At 39.5% G+C, this 20591-nt stretch overlaps 1 protein-coding gene across 3 annotated transcripts in view; it reads right to left on the bottom strand.

The window, feature by feature from the left end:
- The window catches only part of LOC127424423 (probable global transcription activator SNF2L2), a 96173-nt gene that overhangs the window by 42731 nt on the left and 32851 nt on the right, over positions 1–20591 (bottom strand). For all 3 annotated transcript variants that reach the window (XM_051669628.1, XM_051669639.1, XM_051669648.1), the window contains exons 21-28: positions 17248–17355; positions 17067–17153; positions 7497–7543; positions 7144–7310; positions 3951–4114; positions 3028–3255; positions 882–959; positions 448–666 (exon numbers count right to left, since the gene is read on the bottom strand). In XM_051669628.1, the coding sequence (XP_051525588.1) occupies positions 448–666; positions 882–959; positions 3028–3255; positions 3951–4114; positions 7144–7310; positions 7497–7543; positions 17067–17153; positions 17248–17355 (1098 nt within the window). The remainder of the gene's footprint in view (positions 1–447; positions 667–881; positions 960–3027; positions 3256–3950; positions 4115–7143; positions 7311–7496; positions 7544–17066; positions 17154–17247; positions 17356–20591) is intronic.

Raw genomic sequence — 20591 nt, 5'->3', positions numbered from 1 at the left:
AATAAGTCTCCGTACTTGATCTGCAGCTGCAGCAGCAGCAACATTAGCAGATCTAGTCCGCCAAGACCAAACCTGCTAAATTTTCACATCCATTATAACACTCAAATTTATTATGAGATTTGTCATGACTGAAGTGTAAATATACCAGACCATCTCCTATTCCATGGCATAGAATTTTTTGACACTCATATTTAGAATTGGATTATTATTAGCATCGTTATCGACATGTCATGAATCATGGCTTCATTTCAGTTATGGATGTACTTCAATCTTTAATGTTTTTAGGTTTACTAAAAAGAGAACATTAAAAAGAGTTCTCCCAGTTGCTATGGTCAAAAGATCTCATCTTGTTGATGGAATTACATCTATGCTATAGTAAATTATCAGTGTCATTTTAAATGTCTGTCATTATAATGAGTTGAAAGAAAAGAAACACAAGCAATGTACCCTCAGCCACTGCTTCTCTGTCAACGCATCACTATAGTCAACATCTCTGCGGTGACGTGATCCTCGGCCGAAGATTTTTTCTTCCTCTTCCTCACAGGTGAGTCGCTCCACCTCTGCATCATCTTTCAGGATCCATGATGGCAGCTCATCCTCCTCCATTAGCCGAGGTTTGCGTTTTGGGTTGCGTGCATCCTCTCGACGACGGTCTAAATCCATGCGCTTAAAGTGCCATTAATGAATAATGTAAGTTTCAAAGTAAGTGGTGAGTTTCCCACTTTAGCCTTAAATGGCTTCAAATTGCACAGATTCACAGAGTTGAGAACATGCAGAAATTAAAGTAGCTGTTTACTTTTCAAAGAGACAACAATTACTGTTAATGACCATGCAATGAACTATCTGTGCAAGTAGCATATTTTGTGCAATTTCAGTCTTACCATGAAGAGCTCAAATTCATCCTCATTACGGGCAATCATTTGATTAAGAGTTTCATCATCTGGAACTTCATCTTCCTCCTGATTTAACACAGACACACACATACCAACAAACACAAGTAGAAAATTAGCACCATCAGCTGGAAAACATTACTTCATGACAAAATCTACTAATAAAGGGACAAGTGTTTGTCAGTGGCTAGCACTTTATATATCTGGGCCATAGACCAGTAGAGCATCTCTTCATTGTATGGAAAAAAGATGCAATGAAAGTGAAGGGTGACTGAGGCTGTCATTCAGCCTAACATCTCCATTTGTGTTCCATGGAAGAAATAAAGTCATATGTGTTTGGAATAGAGGTAGACAAATATATTGGTTTTACGATTAATTAGTGCCGACAGCTGCTTTTTGGAACTATCGGTTATAGGCAAAAATCTATGCCGATAGTTTCCGATAGTTTTTTTTTTATTCCTCCGTGTTCCTCTGATTATTACATTTTTAAATTGAAGTGAGAGCATGCAAATAAAAATTTGACTATATGGAAACGACCCTCATCAGCACATACATTGTGTCTCCAACTTCATATATTGTGAATAATAATAATATATAGGCTATAAAAAGCTTAATTTGGTAAATATTAAAAATAGAGCATTCTAACGGAGCCAAGTCTACCTCATTTCAAAATATGAGTTCCCTGTGTGTTTCAGGCTTGTTTAGTGTTAAAAGTCCCATGTTAAGTTTATGATTATTATTGGGATTTTGGTTGAAAATAAACTATATCGGGGATTTTATTCATGTTGTACTCTGGCCTTTATGTCTGTGCCGACTAAGAAAATGTTTTTTGGCCTTTTCCACCACCTTAGTTATCAGTATCGGTAAAATCCTCTATCGGTCGACCTCTTGTTTGGAACAACATTAGGGTAAGTGATGACAGAATTTGTTTTAATTTTTGAGTGAACTACACCATTAAAACTCAACATGGGCGCCTTGGGCCATTTTGCTTTTCATACTGATAAAAAGCACCAGTATAGGCAAAATCATACTGAAAAATGCACCTTTGTACTGATCCTGTAAGTATTTCAGTTCAACTTAATTGCATCAAAATTGCATGTCAATCCTTTAGCCTTTGTCACACACAAAATCAACAGAAAAACTGATTTTGGTCTTAGTTGAACTGCATTCCTTAATTGGGTGGGGGCATTAAAATGTATGGCTGTGATAAACTGTAATTTGTTGAACAAATTGCTGTGACATTATAATGAGAATGGCAATGAACTGAATTAGAGCAGGGAAAGAACATCAATTCATTTACAAATCACCATTTTATTTTGCACAATTGTGTACTAATTCTTAATACGTTAGTATTACTGTTCAGGGTGAAACATTCACTAGCTGTTCTAAATGCAAATTTTTGGGATAGTGGCTTTGAGAAACCACCTGGACCCATAATTACTCCAAATTTTCCAAATTTACTTAAAAGTTGAAACAGGTGCCGTTAGTTTCATAAGCACCAAGTAATTTCAGAAATCCAAATTGGAATAAAGAAAAGTGCATTTTGCATAGTCTTTAAAATGAAAACAGATTCTATTACATAACCTTTAGAGATTTGAAAGGGAACAATGTGTGTAATATCAGTACCTATCAATGCTATTCATGTTTAAACATTAATGCACTTCATTTGGAATAGTGCATTTAGGTTTGATGTGGTTATCTTTGTGCATAGATATTAGAAACTAAATATTACACAGGTAGTATTACACTTTACGTATAATTTCAATCTTTGTAATCAAATAGTAGTTAAAAACATATTTATTCCACATTAATTCCACATTATTTTAAATATGTCCAAGTGTCTTGCATTACTTTATTGATTTACAAAACAAATAAATTTAAAAACATAAATAAAATGCAAATGATACATTTAAAACAAACTCAAATTCACCTAATGCATGTATAATGCATTTATCACATAATGCATTCATACTGGCAAACAAATGGGGAAACAAATCTGGCATTTTGTTGCTGGCACAGTATATCCTATATTTCATTTTAGCACATCACTAGCTGTAATTAGCCTGTCTATCAAAAACTGTGGACAACTAGCGAGAGCGAAACTTTACTGTCATCTGTGCCTGTTGAAGTGACTCACCTCATTTTGTTCCTCGTGCTCCAAAATAGCTTGCAGGAAGGCTCTGCGCTCATGGCTAGAGGACTTCTGATCAAACATGCCAGCCTGAATGACCTTCTGATCCACATTCAGTTTATACTTGGCCGCTGCAAGAATCTTCTCCTCCACGCTGTTCACGGTACAAAGCCGCAGTACGCGTACTTCGTTCTGCTGGCCGATACGGTGGGCTCGGTCCTGGGCCTGCAAATCCTGGTGATTGAAATTACAGTTGTGTTATGAACATATTTATAACAATTACAACCAGTGTAAGTGACTAATATTAAGAAGTGGCATAGTGCAACTTTTTCTGAGTCATTCTTAAGAGAAGAAAAAATAAGCATGTTTCAAAATTGGCAGAAGATCGCTATAGTGTGTGCTGCATGTGGAAGTGGATGAAAGTGTAATTTTTGTATCTTTTGCAGAAAACGAGTGGGAAAAAAGGCGTGAACTTCAATCTGCTACATAAAATACCTTTCATCTAACCAGCAGCATGAAATGAAATACATTAATAAATAATCCAACAGAAAATACAAACATTTCAAACTTAACATCAAAAACCATACTGGTATGGATCATTGAAATGTCCTGCTATGTGATAAACTTTACTCCATGTAAACTGTTTAAAATATTAAAAAACAAATTTGACCAGTCACAGCACCCAAAATATACACTTTCCCTCAAGCATTCATATAGATTGTAACATAAAATCTTGATGTTGATTTAAAAAAAAAAAAAAGTTCCTGGACAAGGTATGATTAAACCTCCCACCTCCTATGAGCTATATTACGCATACTGTGAGATTTTTTTAGCTAAAGTCTGAGCTAAAGATGACAGATCACTGCTGAGCTATAACTAGTGTTCAGAGTGTCTAATTCCTCTCTGATCACAGCAGCAGTCACACAGACCTGGTGGGGGTTCCAGTCGCTGTCAAAGATCACAACGGTGTCTGCAGCTTGCAAGTTGAGGCCAAGACCTCCTGCCCTGGTGCTCAGCAGGAAGATGAAATATTGTGAGCCTTCTTCATTGAATTTCTTTAAAAGCAATGCCCGGTCATCAGACTTTGTGGTTCCTGGGAAACAAAACGAGAATCAAACACATGTTAATGAACAAAAAGGGCAGCCTATTTGTGTGATCAAACTCATTAAAACAGTGGTGAACTCCATCATGAAGATCCTAAAGGACAGCAGTTATGCCATAACATTAAAGACCCCATGAAATCACTTGATAAAGCCAGTTTTATTTCCTGTGTTGACCTATTTCCTCTTCCTCTTTAAAAATAACTAATAGGCTTTAGTTACATCACAGCCATAAAAGTCATGAATCTTTGGTCTGTTTTCCCAGAAGTGAATAACTATAAATTTTAAATGCGTAAATAAGTAAATTTTTACGCTAGCATATACTGCATATACAGTATATGCTGTACGTAAAATGTGTACGACTGTGGCTGCTGTGTTGTGAGCTCCGACACAACATGGCAGTGTTTTGTTTGTTTTGTTCACAATTCTGGGAGATGTTCCGGTCCGCCTCTGATGACGACATCGAGCTTTACGCTGATAGCGTAATGTGTTTCATCAAAAAGTGCGTGGAGGACGTCGTTCCGACCAGAACAATATGGATCTACCCGAACCAGAAGCCATGGATAAATAGCGATGTTCGCGCGGCACTTAATGTGCGGACCTCCGCTTTCAATTCCGGGAACGCGGAGGAGCATAAACAAGCCAGTTATGCCCTCCAAAAAAGAACAGCAAAACGCCAGTACAGGAACAAGATTGAAGGACAGTTTAACACCACCAACTCTAGAAGCATGTGGCAGGGAATTAACATCATCACAGACTTTAAAGGGAATAAAAACTCCGCCATGAACACCGATGCCTCTCTCCCGGATGAGCTAAACACATTTTATGCTCGTTTTGAGGGAAATAACACCGCCCTCGTGGAGAGAGCTCTCACGGCCTAAGCTACAAAGGTTAGTTCACTCTCCGTCTCTGTAGCGGATGTAACCCGATCCTTCCGACGGTGAATATCCGCAAAGCCACGGGCCCAGACGGCATTCCAGGCCGCGTTATCAGAGCGTGTGCGAACCAGCTGGCTGGTGTTTTTACAGACATTTAAAACCTTTCCGTCTCTTTGTCTGTAGTCCCCACATGCTTTAAAACATCCACCATTGTGCCTGTTCCAAAGCAATCAAAAATAACTTGCTTAAATGACTGGCGTCCTGTTGCTCTGACCCCCATCATCAGCAAATGCTTTGAGAGACTAATCAGAGATTACATCTGCTCTGTGCTGCCTCTCACTCTTGACCCATTGCAGTTTGCTTACCGCAACAACTGCTCCACTGATGATGCCATTGCATCTACAATACACACTGCTCTCTCCCACCTGGAAAAAAGAACACTTATGTGAGAATGCTGTTTGTAGACTACAGCTCAGCATTCAACACCATAGTGCCCTCCAAGCTAGATGAGAAACTCCGGGCTCTGGGCTTAAACAGCTCGCTGTGCAGCTGGATCCTGGACTTCCTGTCAAGCAGACGCCAGGTGGTTAGAATAGGCAGCAACATCTCCTCATCACTGACCCTCAAAACTGGAGCCCCACAGGGCTGTGTTCTCAGCCCACTCTTGTATTCCTTGTACACATATGACTGTGTGGCAACACATAGCTCCAATGCCATCATTAAGTTTGCTGATGACACGACGGTGGTAGGTCTGATCACTGACAATGATGAAACAGCCTACAGAGAGGAGGTGCACACTCTGACACACTGGTGTCAGGAGCACAACCTCTCCCTCAACGTCAGTAAGACAAAGGAGCTTGTGGTGGACTTCAGAAGAAAAGACAGAGAACACAGTCCCATCACCATCAATGGAGCACCAGTGGAGAGAGTCAGCAGCTTCAAGTTCCTGGGTGTCCACATCACTGAGGAACTCACATGGTCCATCCACACTGAAGTCATTGTGAAGAAGGCTCATCAGCGCCTCTTCTTCCTGAGATGGCTGAGGAAGTTTAGAATGAACCACCACATCCTCACACGGTTCTACACCAGCACTGTAGAGAGCATCCTGACTGGCTGCATCTCCGCCTGGTACGGCAATAGCACAGCCCACAACCGCAAAGCACTGCAAAGAGTGGTGCGAACTGCCAGACACATCATCGGAGGTGAGCTTCCCTCCCTCCAGGAAATATATACAAGGCGGTGTGTGAAAAAAGCTCGGAGGATCATCAGAGACTCCAGCCACCCGAGCAATGGGCTGCTACCATCAGGCAGGCGATATCGCAGCATCAGGACCCGCACCAGCCGACTCCATGATAGCTTCTTCCCCCAAGCAATCAGACTTTTGAACTCTTGATCTCCCACGATCAAAATACATCAGCACTGCACTTTATTACTCTTACTCTTATATCTCACACCGGACTGTCATAAATTATATTATTATTATATTATATTCTCTCTTAACAACTTACTATCAACCGACAGCCTGAATGTCAATACAGTACAATACAACCTACTGTACATTCTATATATACTACTATATATACTTTTTTATTTTTATTGAATAATGTGTATCTATATTGTGCGTATTGTATACTGTACAGTGTATGTTATTATTTGTATATTGTGTTGTGTGTAATTATGTGTATATTAGACTTTAAATTGTGTTGTGTTAATTTGATGTTATTGTAAATTGGTATGTCTCATCACTGTCACGACTGCTATATTGATCGGAACTGCACCCAAGAATTTCACACACCACTGCACTTGTGTATATGGCTGTGTGACAATAAATGTGATTTGATTTGATTTGTGATTTGATTTGATATACAAAAGTCACATGTCAAAACTGAAATTGGGACTCTTAGACTGAGATCTGCTCTGTGATTGAAAGGTTTGTCTCAACTATGCTCACATTCAGAGAAAACAGAGTGTGAAACGGTAACTACAAAATCTCCACTTAAATTTTGAAGCCACTTTTCTACACTATGTCGGCATAGTTACTGCATTTAGCCTTTGTAGGCCAGTATAGCAGGCCTCAAAGCTAATAGACATGGATTAAAATCTACAAAACTCCAATTTTTATTTCACTGATATTTATTACTGACCATCCAGACGCAGGTAGAGGAAGTTACGGTAGGAAAAATAATCCTCCAAGATAGTCATGAGGGAGGTCATCTGACAGAAGAGCAGCACTCTGTGATTGGTTGCCTTTAGCTTAGGCAGGATCCGGTCCAGTAACTCAAACTTGCCAGAGGCACGGTACAGGTCAGGGCTAGGTAGACAACAAAAAGCATGATTATAATGACAACTCCTTTATCATGGTATACCTCTATCTGGGTCATGTAGAGTAAAAGGCCTGCAGTGAGTTTAGTGATCCATATATGACATGAGTTTTGACAAATTAACACTTCATGGTAACTCTTAAGGTTAGGTAATGCTCGATTTGATCTCTACTCACCCACTGATAATGCCATTTGGATACCCCAAGTGCTCAGCAAAGGATTCCTAAATTGGTACAAAATAGATATGTGCAAAACAGCTGATGACATACAAGTAAAGATAAAACAGTCTCATTTACATTGTTTAATAATGCCTGTTATTTTAATTGTGCCATATTTTCAATCTTTTCTGACCCAGGGAACCCATATCCAGACTATCAGCCAACTCTGGGACCCCCAAAACAAAAAAGCTAGATTTTACCAGTAACACTTTATAATAACATTAATTTATAACATTAACATTATACAATACCTATCAGATCATCATTAGGGCCCAAGCACTGAAAGGGCGGTGGACCTATTGTTCTTCTAAGGATTATTAGGGCCCAAGCACTGAAAGTGTGGAGGCCCTATTTTTCTTCTAAGGATTATTATTAGGACCCAAGCACTGAAAGTGTGGAGGGCCCTATTGTTCTTCTAAGGATTATTATTATTATTCTTTTAAGGTTTTTGGTACTTTTAGGGTACTTAACATTCGTGAAAACTCCTGAAATTTTGAACACACAACAGAGTCATCAGCCATTACGGCGTACATGACCATTTTGGATTTTCTGAAAATCGCAGGCTCTGAACTTTTAAATACTCCTCCTAGGGGATTCATGTGACAGGCACCAAATTTGTGCAACATCATGCCAATCATTATGACACTGTAGATGCTAAATTGCGAACACATTTTTGATATTTCTAAAGGTATCGCCATTGTGAAGCAATACATTTATGGTGAAAAATGGTAAACAGGAATTGCCTTATATCTTCTGTGTGCATTGTGTGATTTTGATTAAAATTCAGCTGTATGTTTGGTAATGGGGGCTGATCACATTGATGTGGTTATTATGGGTCACGGTCATAGCGCCACCAACTGGCAGCAGGAAGTATGGCACTTTTAACAGACTCTGAAATAGCCCTCTTGTGTTTACATGAATTGCTTCAAAATTCTTTCGAATAATGTCAAGACACCGCTGATGTAAAATTGTAAAGGAATATTTGATATCTTAAATACTGTTGCCATGGCAATGCATTTATTCCTTTCACCCTATATTTGGGTGTTTTTGAGGTACTTGACATGCTTAAAATGTCATTAAATTTTGGGCAGAAGTTCACACATGGGCGTGTGTGTGTGTGTGGGGGGGCTCCTTAGCACCCCCTTTAAAATGGGCGTGTAAGACGGCCTCTGTAGCACCACCATTTTCACCTACAGTCACCAAAATTGGTACACATATAGTTCATTCTAGATTTTTTGAATATTGCCGTCTCTGAACTTTTTTGTGATTAATATTTTTTATTGATTCATATAGACAAAAAAAAAAAAAAAAGACAAAAAAAAAAAGCAAAACATATATATACACTATACTGCCAAAAGTGTTCGCTCATCTGCCTTTAGACACATATGAACTTAAGTGACATCCCATTCTTAATCCATAGGGTTTAATATGACGTCGGCCCACCCTTTGCAGCTATAACAGCTTCAACTCTTCTGGGAAGGCTTTCCACAAGGTTTAGGAGTGTGTTTATGGGAATTTTTGACCATTCTTCCAGAAGCGCATTTGTGAGGTCAGACACTGATGTTGGACGAGAAGGCCTGGCTCGCAGTCTCCGCTCTAATTCATCCCAAAGGTGCTCTATCGGGTTGAGGTCAGGACTCTGTGCAGGCCAGTCAAGTTCTTCCACACCAAACTCCCTCATCCATGTCTTTATGGACCTTGCTTTGTGCACTGGTGCGCAGTAATGTTGGAACAGGAAGGGGCCGTCCCCAAACTGTTCCTACAAAGTTGGGAGCATGGAATTGTCCAAAATCTCTTGGTATGCTGAAGCATTCAGAGTTCCTTTCACTGGAACTAAGGGGCCAAGCCCAGCTCATGAAAAACAACCCCACACCATAATCCCCCCTCCACCAAACTTCACAGTTGGCACAATGCAGTCAGACAAGTACCGTTCTCCTGGCAACCGCCAAACCCTGACTCGTCCATCAGATTGCCAGATGGAGAAGCGTGATTCTTCACTCCAGAGAACGCGTCTCCACTGCTCTAGAGTCCAGTGGCGGCGTGCTTTACACCACTGCATCCGACGCTTTGCATTGCACTTGGTGATGTATGGCTTGGATGCAGCTGCTCGGCCATGGAAACCCATTCCATGAAGCTCTCTACGCACTGTTCTTGAGCTAATCTGAAGGCCACATGGACTTTGGAGGTCTGTAGCGATTGACTCTGCAGAAAGTTGGCGACCTCTGCGCACTATGCACCTCAGCATCCGCTGACCCCGCTCTGTCATTTTACGTGGCCTACCACTTCATGCCTGAATTGCTGTCATTCCCAATCGCTTCCACTTTGTTATAATACCACTGACAGTTTACTGTGGAATATTTAGTAGCGAGGAAATTTCACGACTGGACTTGTTGCACAGGTGGCATCCTATCACAGTATCACGCTGGAATTCACTGAGCTCCTGAGAGCGGCCCATTCTTTCACAAATGTTTGTAGAAGCAGTCTGCATGCCTAGGTGCTTCATTTTATACACCTGTGGCCATGGAAGTGATTGGAACACCTGAATTCAATTATTTGGTTGGGTGAGCGAATACTTTTGGCAATATAGTGTATATATATATATATATATATATATATATATATATATATATATATATACAGAATCAACATTTAACCCCCACTATTACCCCTCCCAATCCCCAACCCCACCCTGACCCTCAACAACATCCCTGAGGTCACACATGATTATACAAAAAAAAAAAAATAAATAAATAAATAAATATATAATAATCACACATATTTAAAATTAAACTTCACTCTCCACTGCCCCTCCCCAAGAGCCCTCCAAAAACACCAAATAGCTGCCCCATTTCCCATGAAATGAATCCCAACTCCCCAGCCTTCTACATGACGCTTCCTCGAAAGCCGCCACCCTCCCCATCTCTGTGCATCATTCTTGAAATGAGGGCACTCCAGCCAACTTCCCCTTAAAACAATTTGTCTGCCGATCATGACACAGGTTAGAACCCAATTTTTTATGTGTTTATCTCCTATATTGATTACCGCCCCATCTCCTAAAATACAGAGTCTGGGGCAAAATGAAATTTGAGTACCCAATACATCACACATAAATCTCTGAACCATCAACCAAAATTCTTGGATCTTAACACACCACCAAAAAACATGGGTTATGTCTCCATCTTCTGATTGGCATCGCCAGCAGATGGGTGAGTCTTTAAGACCAAGCCTATATAATCAAGAGGGGTCCAATAGAATTTATGTAAAATCTTGAATTGCATAAGGCGCACCCTTGCATCTCTAGATGCAGACTTGACATTCTTTAGAATCCTAGCCCACACTCCTTCCTCCAATACTAAGTTTAAATCTTTCTCCCGTAATCTCTTCACAGAAATTAAAGCTCCGTTCCCCAGACTCTGAATTAGCAGGGAGACTGATGCCTCATGACCTTTTCCAAAAGCAGTAATCACCACTCCCAGAGTATCTGCCGCTTTAGGGGGGTGTATGCTAGTCCCAAAAATAGTACAGAGCAGGTGGCGCAGCTGTAAATACCTAAAGAACTGAGATCTGGGAATACCAAAATGTTGAACCAAATTTTCAAAGTCTCTCAACACTCCACTCTCATATAGGTCACTGAGTGTATTAAGTTCCCTCACAATCCACTCTGACCAGCAGAAAGGGGACTTATTAATACATAATTTGGGGTTCAGCCATATGCTCAAGGCAACATTTAAATAAATGTCTGAATTAAAAACTCTGGACACTTTTGTCCATACCGAGTGCAAATGCAAGATGACGGAGTGTAACAACTTTTCCGATTAGTTTGATAGAAAGGCTTTGCAATGGCAAAATAGGGGCAAGAACTTCCTGTTCAATACAAAACCAGAGAGCGGCTCTCTCAGGTGGAAGCGACCATTGAGCCAAATGTCTGAGACTGAATGCATAATAATAAAACAAAATCTTGGGTAGGCCTAGCCCACCTTTGATAAACGGCCTATGCAACTTACTGAAATGTAATCTGGGATGTTTACCATTCCAAATTTAGGACTTCACTATGCTATCAAATTGCTTGAAATAAGAGAGGGGGACATCTACAGGGAGAGACTGTAGCAGGTAGCTGAATTTTTGAATACAATTAATTTGAATAATATTAACCTTCCCAATCATAGATAAATGTAATGAAGCCCACCTGTCCACATCGCTCGAAAACCTTTTCATTAAAGGGTCAAAATAGACTCTAACTAAATCACACAAATTTGCTGGGAATAAAATGCCTAAATACTTAATGCCCTGTTTGGGCCACTGGAAGGTGCCTGACTGAAAAGCCGTTACCGGGCAGTACGCTGTCAGAGCCAAAGCTTCGGATTTATACCAACTGTCTCTGTATCCTGAGTACTTAGAAAAGGAATGAATAATTCTGTGGAGGCAAGCATTAGATCTAGTAGGGTCGGAGACGAATAATAAAATATCATCTGCGTAAAGCAAAAGTTTATGCGCCACACCTCCCGTCACCACCCCTGGAAAATCATCCCCCTTTCTTATCGCGGCTGCTAGTGGTTCCAGGTCAAGGTAGAACAATAATAGGGAAAGAGGGCAACCCTGACGGGTGCCTCTATCCAGAGTAAAATAATCTGAAATTAATCCATTTGTTTGTACCGCCGCTACCGGGTGTCTATAAAGTAACTTAATCCATCCAATAAAAATATCCCTGAACCCGTATATTTCCAAAATCTTAAAAAGACAATCCCATTCTACCATATTAAACGCCTTTTCGGTGTCAAGTGAGAGGGCAGCGACCGGGGTCTGATCATTCGCCACTGACCACATGATATTGATGAAACGCCTAATGCTATCAGAAGAGCTACGGCCCTGAATAAACCCCACCTGATCAATATGTATAAGAGATGTCATAACTTTACTTAATCGGTTAGCTAAAATATTTGACAATATTTTAACGTTTAGCTGGATCAGGGAAATTGGACGGTAACTCTTACACTCACTTGGATCTTTGTCCTTTCTGACTGATCCGGGCATGTGTCATGGTTGGCGGAAGCTTTCCATTCTTTAATGATTCCGTATAAACTATAAACTAGCAAAAGTGGAGCCAGTTCTGTAGCATAAGATCTAAAAAATTCAGCGGCAAAGCTGTCTGGCCCCCGGAGCCTTGCCTGTAGGCAAGGCCTTAATTACCTCACCAAGCTCCTCCAAGGTTATCTCAGAATCAAGAGAATTTTTTTTGCTCAATCGTCAGTTTGGGAAGTTCTAATGGTTCTACAAAGTTTTTAAAATCTTCATCAGTAGACGAAGATGTGGAACTATAGAGATCAAGATAGAATTCTTCAAAAGCATTATTAATATCAATGGCCAAGGTAAATATTTCATCACCAACAGAATTCACTGAGGGAATGGCAGAAAAAGACTCTCTCTGCTTTATATATCTAGCCAAAAGCTTCCCTGCTTTGTCCTCTGACTCAAAGTATGACTGTCTTGCCCTGAATAGCCAAAACTCCACCTTCGGCAACAAAATAGTATTATATCTGTATTTCAATCAGGTCAATTCTCTGAGGCCATTAGACGACATTCGGCACTTCAGCTCTGCTTCGGCACTTTTAATATTCCCTTCCAATTCCACGAGTTCTTGTGCTTTGGATTTTTTGGTGAATGAGGCATACTGTATGATCCAGCCCCTAAGAACCACCTTTAGTGTCTCCCAAGCCACGCCCACAGAGGATACTGAGGACCAGTTGGTTTCCATATAAACATTGATTTCAGCCTTTAGCATTTGTTAGAATTCAGGATTTTGCAAAAGGGATACATTAAAGTACCAACCATATGATTTATTTTTCTCTGTATGTGGCAACACCTCTAAACACACCAGGGTGTGATCTGAGACTTGAGCAATCAACAACAGATGAAATGAGGGACTTAGATGTAAATATAAATTTATATATATATATATATATATATTCTAGAGTAAATCTTATGGACTGATGAAAAATATGTATAATCCCTCCCAGATGGTTTCAAAAGTCTCCAAATATCTGTAAGACCAAGATTTTTACACATCTTGAGAAGCATCAATGTTGCTCTAGGGGGCTTGCACACTTTTGCTTCAAAATGACCAAGGACTGAGTCAAGTCTCCTCCCTATATTATATCATGGGGGGTGCCAGTGGCTTGGAACATCCCTTTCAAGATCTATTAAAAAGCCCTGATCATCAACATTAGGTGCATAAATGTTTGCCAAAATAAGACTTTGCCCCTGAATTTCTGCTAAAACAATAATGACTCTTCCTAATTTATCTTTAATCTGTTTGAGACATTTGAATTGTAGATGCTTACTTATCAGTGTAATGACTCCCCTGCTCTTACTTGAGCCAGCACTAAAGAAAACATGTCCACCCCATATCTTCCTGAATTTTTCAGCTTCCTGCGGGGAAAGATGCATTTCTTGAAGAAACACTATATCATATTTCTTACACTTCAGAAGAGAAATAACCTTCCTTCTTTTTATGGGGTGCTCCAACCCATTCACACTCTACGTGGAGAGAGACAATCCACTCATATTAACGTTTGACATTTTTACATATGAGAAAAAATGTATTGTGTCAAAAACAAAATTATAAAGACCACATTCCATCATTAGAGCAACAATCAAACCCCGAACTTCCCCCAAAACCAAACAAACAGAAAAAAGAAAAACATGCGCATTAACCCAGCGCTGCGTCCATCAAGAGCCTCCGCGACAACTTTGCCATCGGAATGCTCAAATCCGGTGTTTCTATACAAATTTTGTGAGACAGAATTACACAGCAAAAGATAATCTATAAAACAAACTCCAGCCAATAGGTGGAATAAACACAAAGAATGTGTAGATTCATACACATAACTGTCCCAAAGGTGTGTTCCTCCACAAAAAATACTCCAGCCGCTAGGCGGAACCAGCACAAAAAGAAGAAAAACAGTCAAACAAATGTTCAGTGAGTAGGCCCATTCGACTGCTACATGAGTGCAACAAATGACCTAATCACTCCAATGTCTTGCAAGAAATACTCCACAAAACAAACTCCAGCCGCTAGGCGGAACCAGCTCAAAAAGAAATAAAAAGGGCGCTCAGTTCCTCGGACAGTCAAGTGAATGTTCAGTGAGTCGGTCCACTAGGCTGCAACGTAAGTACCACAAAATAACTTACTCCATTGACTTTATGAAGGAAAATGCTTGCTGTGGGCATGTGAATGTTTTACGGCCATCCTTAGCATCTATTCTCAATTTGGCCAGGAACATCAGTGCAAAAGCGACCTTCCGTTGATGTAAGAGTTTCTTGCATTGCTTGAATCGATCACGTTTCTCTCGTTGAATTCGCAAAGTCTGGGAACAAGAAAATGCTGTGGCTTTTCCAAGAAAGCCTTCCTTTACTCCTCGCCTCGCGTAACACAAGATCTTTATTGGATGATCTCAGAAATTTGGCCAGAATTGATCGGGGCCTGTCTCCCTCAGCAGATCGCCGAGCCGGAACCCTGTGAGCTTGCTCGATTTCCAGCTTATGGCCTGTTATGTCGAGCAGACTCGGAAAGAGCCCGTCCAGGAATTTCACCATATCCTGACTTTCTTCGTCTTCAGGAATTCCAACAATACGGACGTTATTCCACCGATTACAATTCTCCATATCCTCCAGCTTCTCCCAGACACACTCCAAATCCACATTGGTCGCTAGCGGATTAGCAGATAATTCCCTCTCCGATGACTCCAGATAATCGATCCGTTTCTCGACATCCTCCACTCTTGTAACCATCTCAGTGAATTTCATCTCCGTGGCAGTGATTGATCGATGTATTACATCCTCCAAGTCAGCAACGTCCTTCGTCAGCATTGCCGACATGTTCAACAATTCTCGCCGAATTTCCCTCACTTCTCCGGCCAAATCGGCTCCCTGGTCCGCGGCCTTGTCAGGGGCGTCAGCTTGAGCACGTAAGTGTCTTTTAATGTCTCCAGAGCCCGAGGATTTTGAATTTTTGACATATTGTCTTCCTAGAACAGTTATGGAACAGGGTGTATCGAATCTCACCGGTTTATGACATTAATAGAGTTAAAACTAGCAAAGCACGCAAAGCTCGCCGTTCACATGTCCGAACCTCGTATGGGGTCACGTGACTCCATCGCAGTCTCTGAACTTTTAAATATTCCTCCTAGGGGATTCATGAGACTGTCACCACATTTAGCCAACATTATGCCAAGACATTGAAGATGCTAAATTGTGAAAAAATGGTTTTTCCATGGCGAGGCATTCAATTAATGGTGAAAAACGGGAAACAGAAAGTGTCTCATATCTTCTGTGTGCAGTGTGTGATTTAGATACAAAAAATGAGATGTATGTTTAGTCTTGGGGGCTTACCACATGGATGTGATTATTTTGGGCTACGGTCACAGCACCACCACCTGGCAGCAGGAAGTGTGGCTCTTATAACGGACTTTAAAATAGTCCTCTTATATTTACTCAAATTGCTTCCAAATTGTTTAGAATAATGTCAAATGCCGAATGCATGTGCCCACCTTGCATTTTTTTCCGAAAGCCACCTGGTGGAAATGGACCCATGTTGCTTGGGCATGTCATTGCTGCTTGCAGCTATATTTAGTTATTGTTGTTTCGAATAGTTAAAAATGTCATGATAAATTAAAAAAAACACTTTGTATATTATATATCTTCTCCGTGGACCCCCTGCAATACCTTCACGGATTCTCAAGGGCCCACAGACCCCTATTTAAAAACCCTGGTTCTAACATTTACAAATTTCATATTGGAAAGTGGGTAATGTTAGTTTATATTGTATTAATCAATGCTTATGTACACTCAATGAGCACTTTATTAAGAACACTATGGTCCTAATAAATGCCAGACATGGTCTTCTGCTGTTGTAGCCCATCCTCAAGGTTCGATGTGTTGTGTGTTCAGAGATGCTATTCTGCTCACTAAAATTGTACAGAGTGGTTATTTGTTACCATAGCCTTTCTGTCAGCTCGAACCAGTCTGGCCATTATCCGTTGACCTCTCTCATCAACAAGGCATTTCCATCCGCACTGGATGTTTTTTTTGTTTTTTTTTGGCACCATTCTGAGTAAACTCTAGAAACTGCGTGAAAATCCCAGGAGATCAGCAGTTACAGAAATACTCACACAAAAATCACTGAGATCATATTTTTTCTCCATTCTGATGGTTAATGTGAAGATTAACTGAAGCTCCTGACCCATATCTGCTTGATTTTATGCACTGCACTGCTGCCACACAATTGGCTGATTAGATAACCACATGAATAAGTAGGTGTACAGATGTTCCTAATATAGTGCTCAGTGAGTGTATACATCTTTTAAAGTTAAAAATGCATTAGTATTTGCAGAAATCTCCTGTATGTGCTGTAAAAAGTATTGCTCATTGTTAGTTTGTGTTAACTAATATGTTAAACTAGTGCTAACCTATAAAACCTTATTGTAAAGTTCAAAGTTTGATACTTCAGTGTACTGAAACACATGTTGATACCTCGATGTGCTGAAACATGTAGGGATGATTACAGATCTTCTTCAGCTGCATGATGGTGTTCATTAAGGTCTTGGCTCCTCCTTTACCCTGAGGACGAAACATGTGAAGGTGAAACTCTGAACAGCTGCTCGTATCTGAACAGCAGTGTGATGTTGGGTTGGCACACAGCCTCTGGCTTTACCTTCTTGTCTTTCTCTGAGCCGTCAGTGAGCAGGATGCCTTTGCCCTGCATGTGCCTATATAGCACCTTCTGAATTGCTGACATGTCACATTTGATGACATACTCCACCTGTAACAAATGAATACTCAATGCATAATTATGATACATATGTATGGCGTAAGTTTAAAATAGATGGAGAGAAAAGATTCATTATTACAGTGCTCGCAAGGCAGTTATTGATATTCTTCAAACATTCTTGTTTGTTCTAATTAAAGGAATAATCCAGGTTCAATACAAGAAAAGGAATAGTTCACCCAAAAATGAAAATTCTCTCATCATTTACTCACCCTTATGCCATCCTGGATGTGTATGACTTTCTTTCTTCAGCAGAACACAAACAAAGATTTTTAGAAGAATTTCTCAGCTCTTTCAGTCCATACATTGCAAGTGAATGGGTACCAAAATGTTGAAGCTCCAAAAATCATATAGGTCAGCATAAAAGTAATCCATATGACTCAAGTGGTTAAATCAATATCTTCAGAAGCAATTTGATAGGTGTGGGTGAGAAACAGATCAATATTTAAGTAAATTTTTACTATAAATTCTCCTCCCTGCCCAGTCAATCTCCACTTTAACTTTCACTTTCACATTCTTCTTCTTGTGTTTTTGGTGATTCACATTCTTCATGCATACGCCCCTGCTACTGTGCAGGGAGAAGAATTTCTAGCAAAAATGGACTTAAATATTGATCTGTTTCTCACCCACACCTATCATATCACTTCTGAAGACACTGATTTAACCACTGGAGTCTTATGGATTACTTTTACACTGGCCACCAAAAGTTTGGAATGATGTACAGATTTAGCCGTTTCGGAAGGAAATTGGTACTTTAATTCACCAAAGTGGCATTTAACTGATCACAAAGTATAGTCAGGACATTACTGATGTAAAAAACAGCACCATCACTATTTGAAAAAAGTCATTTTTGATCAAATCTAGACAGGCCCCATTTCCAGCAGCCATCACCCCAACACCTTGAGTAATTATGCTAAATTGATAATTTGGTACTAGAAAATCATTTGCCATTATATCAAACACAGTTTAAAGCTATTTGGTTCATTAAATGAAGCTTAACATTGTCTTTGTGTTTATTTTTGAGTTGCCACAGTATGCAATAGACCGGCATGTCTTAAGGTCAATATTAGGTCAAAAATGGCAAAAAAGAAACAACTTTCCCTAGAAACTCATCAGTCAATCATTGTTTTGAGGAATGAAGGCTATACAATGCTTGAAATTGTCAAAAAACTGAAGATTTCACACAAAGGTGTACACTACAGTCTTCAAAGACAAAGGACAACTGGCTCTAACACAGACAGAAAGAGATGTGGAAGGCCAGATGTACAACTAAACAAGAGGATAAGTACATCAGAGACTCTAGTTTGAGAAATAGATGCCTCACATGTCCTCAGCTGACCGCTTCATTGAATTCTACCCGCTCAACACCAGTTTCATGTACAACAGTAAAGAGAAGACTCAGGGGTGCAGGCCTTATGGGAAGAATTGCAAAGAAAAAGCCACTTTTGAAACAGAAAAACAAAAAGAAAAGGTTAGAGTGTGCAAAGAAACACAGACATTGGACAACAGATAATTGGAAAAGAGTGTTATGGATCTTAAACCCATTGAGCTTTTGTGGGATCAGCTAGACTTTAAGGTGTGTGAGAAGTGCCCGACAAGACAGCCACATCTATGGCAAGTGCTACAGGAAGCGTGGGGTGAAATGTCACCCGAGTATCTGGACAAACTGACAGCAAGAATGCCAAGGATCTGCGAAGCTGTCATTGCTGCATGTGGAGGATTTTTTGATGAGAACTCTTTGAAGTAGTTTAAGTTGTAATAGTAATTTTTCACGTTTTTAATGTCCTGACTATACATTGTGATCAGCTGAATGCCACTTCAGTGAATAAAAGTACCAATTTATTTCCATAAGAGCAAAATCTGTACATTATTCCAAACTTTTGGCTGCCAGTGTATGCTACCTTTGGAGCGTCAAAATGTTTGCACCCATTCACTTATATTGTATGGACCTACAGAGCTGAGATATTCTTCTAAAAATCTTAATTTGTGTTCTGCAGAAGAAAGAAAGTCACACACATGTGGGATGGCATGAGGGTGAGTGGGTGAACTATTCCTTTAAGCTCAATCAACATTATTTGTGGCATAATGTTGATTACCACAAAAATGAATTTTGACTCATTCCTTTCTTTAAAAAATAGCAAAAATGGAGGTTACAGTGAGGCACTTACAATGGAAGTGAATGGGGCCATTTTTGGAGGGTTTAAAGGCAGAAATGTGAAGCTTATAATTTTATAAAAGCACTTACATTAATTATTCTGTTAAAATCGTAATTTTTACAGTAATTTTAGGGTTTATGATTTTGTTGACATTACACCGTCATGGCAACAAGTTGTAAAATTAGTAATAACAATTACAGAGAAAAGGTTAGTAAGTGATTTTATCACATTAAAATCATGTTAAACATATTGTTTATGTCTTGTGGCTATACTTTTGAAACAGTGATTATTTTAATGTTTAAAGATTGGCCCCATTCACTTCCATTGTACTGTAAGTGCCTCACTGTTACCCAGATTTATTTATTTATTTATTTATGTTTTTAAAGGAGGAAGGAGTAAATTTTTGTGGTAATCAATATTATGCCACAAATGCTGTCGATTGAGCTTAACTTGTATTGTGCCCAGGATATTCCTTTAATTCTGCAATTAATGCAGCCTTAATTTTGCAATTAACAAAACATACAGACTTCATTCAAACTTTGATTTTAGATACTTTCAATCTTAGGTGTGCTATAATTTTTTATTTAATTTTCTTTAAACTTTATAGCCCTTTCTTTAATAAAAAAACAAAAAACAAAAACAATTAAGATTAATACCTGAAAATAGTCCATGATTGACAAAACTGATAGAATGTTCAGCATGTTCAAGATGTAGTCGACAGTAATTACATCATCATAATATATGCATACCAAATTGCGATTGGTCTTCTTTCTTACATCTGTTTGCATACTGAGCTGAGACTTCCTGTTGTCGCCAATGCTGTTGATAAAGCCTGTTATGCTAATGTGCTGTTGTTGCTTGCTTTGTTGTGCCTGTTGTTATTACTGTTTTTATAATTAATGTTTTTTTGTGTTTGTGTGTTGGCTGATGTGGATGTCAACCACATTTTTTTGTACTGCATATTGTAAATATTGTAAATAGCTAATCCACTTTGGGTAGGTATAAGGGGTATCTTGTTTTTTATTAGTTTGGCTGTTAGGGTATTTGTTGTATTTTATTTGTCTGTTCTTTGTT

The sequence above is a fragment of the Myxocyprinus asiaticus genome, chromosome 3 (assembly GCF_019703515.2).
Source record: "Myxocyprinus asiaticus isolate MX2 ecotype Aquarium Trade chromosome 3, UBuf_Myxa_2, whole genome shotgun sequence".
NCBI classification, from domain to species: domain Eukaryota; kingdom Metazoa; phylum Chordata; class Actinopteri; order Cypriniformes; family Catostomidae; genus Myxocyprinus; species Myxocyprinus asiaticus.
Note: the sequence above shows the minus strand (reverse complement) of the source record. Positions and strands in the feature narration are given on the sequence as shown.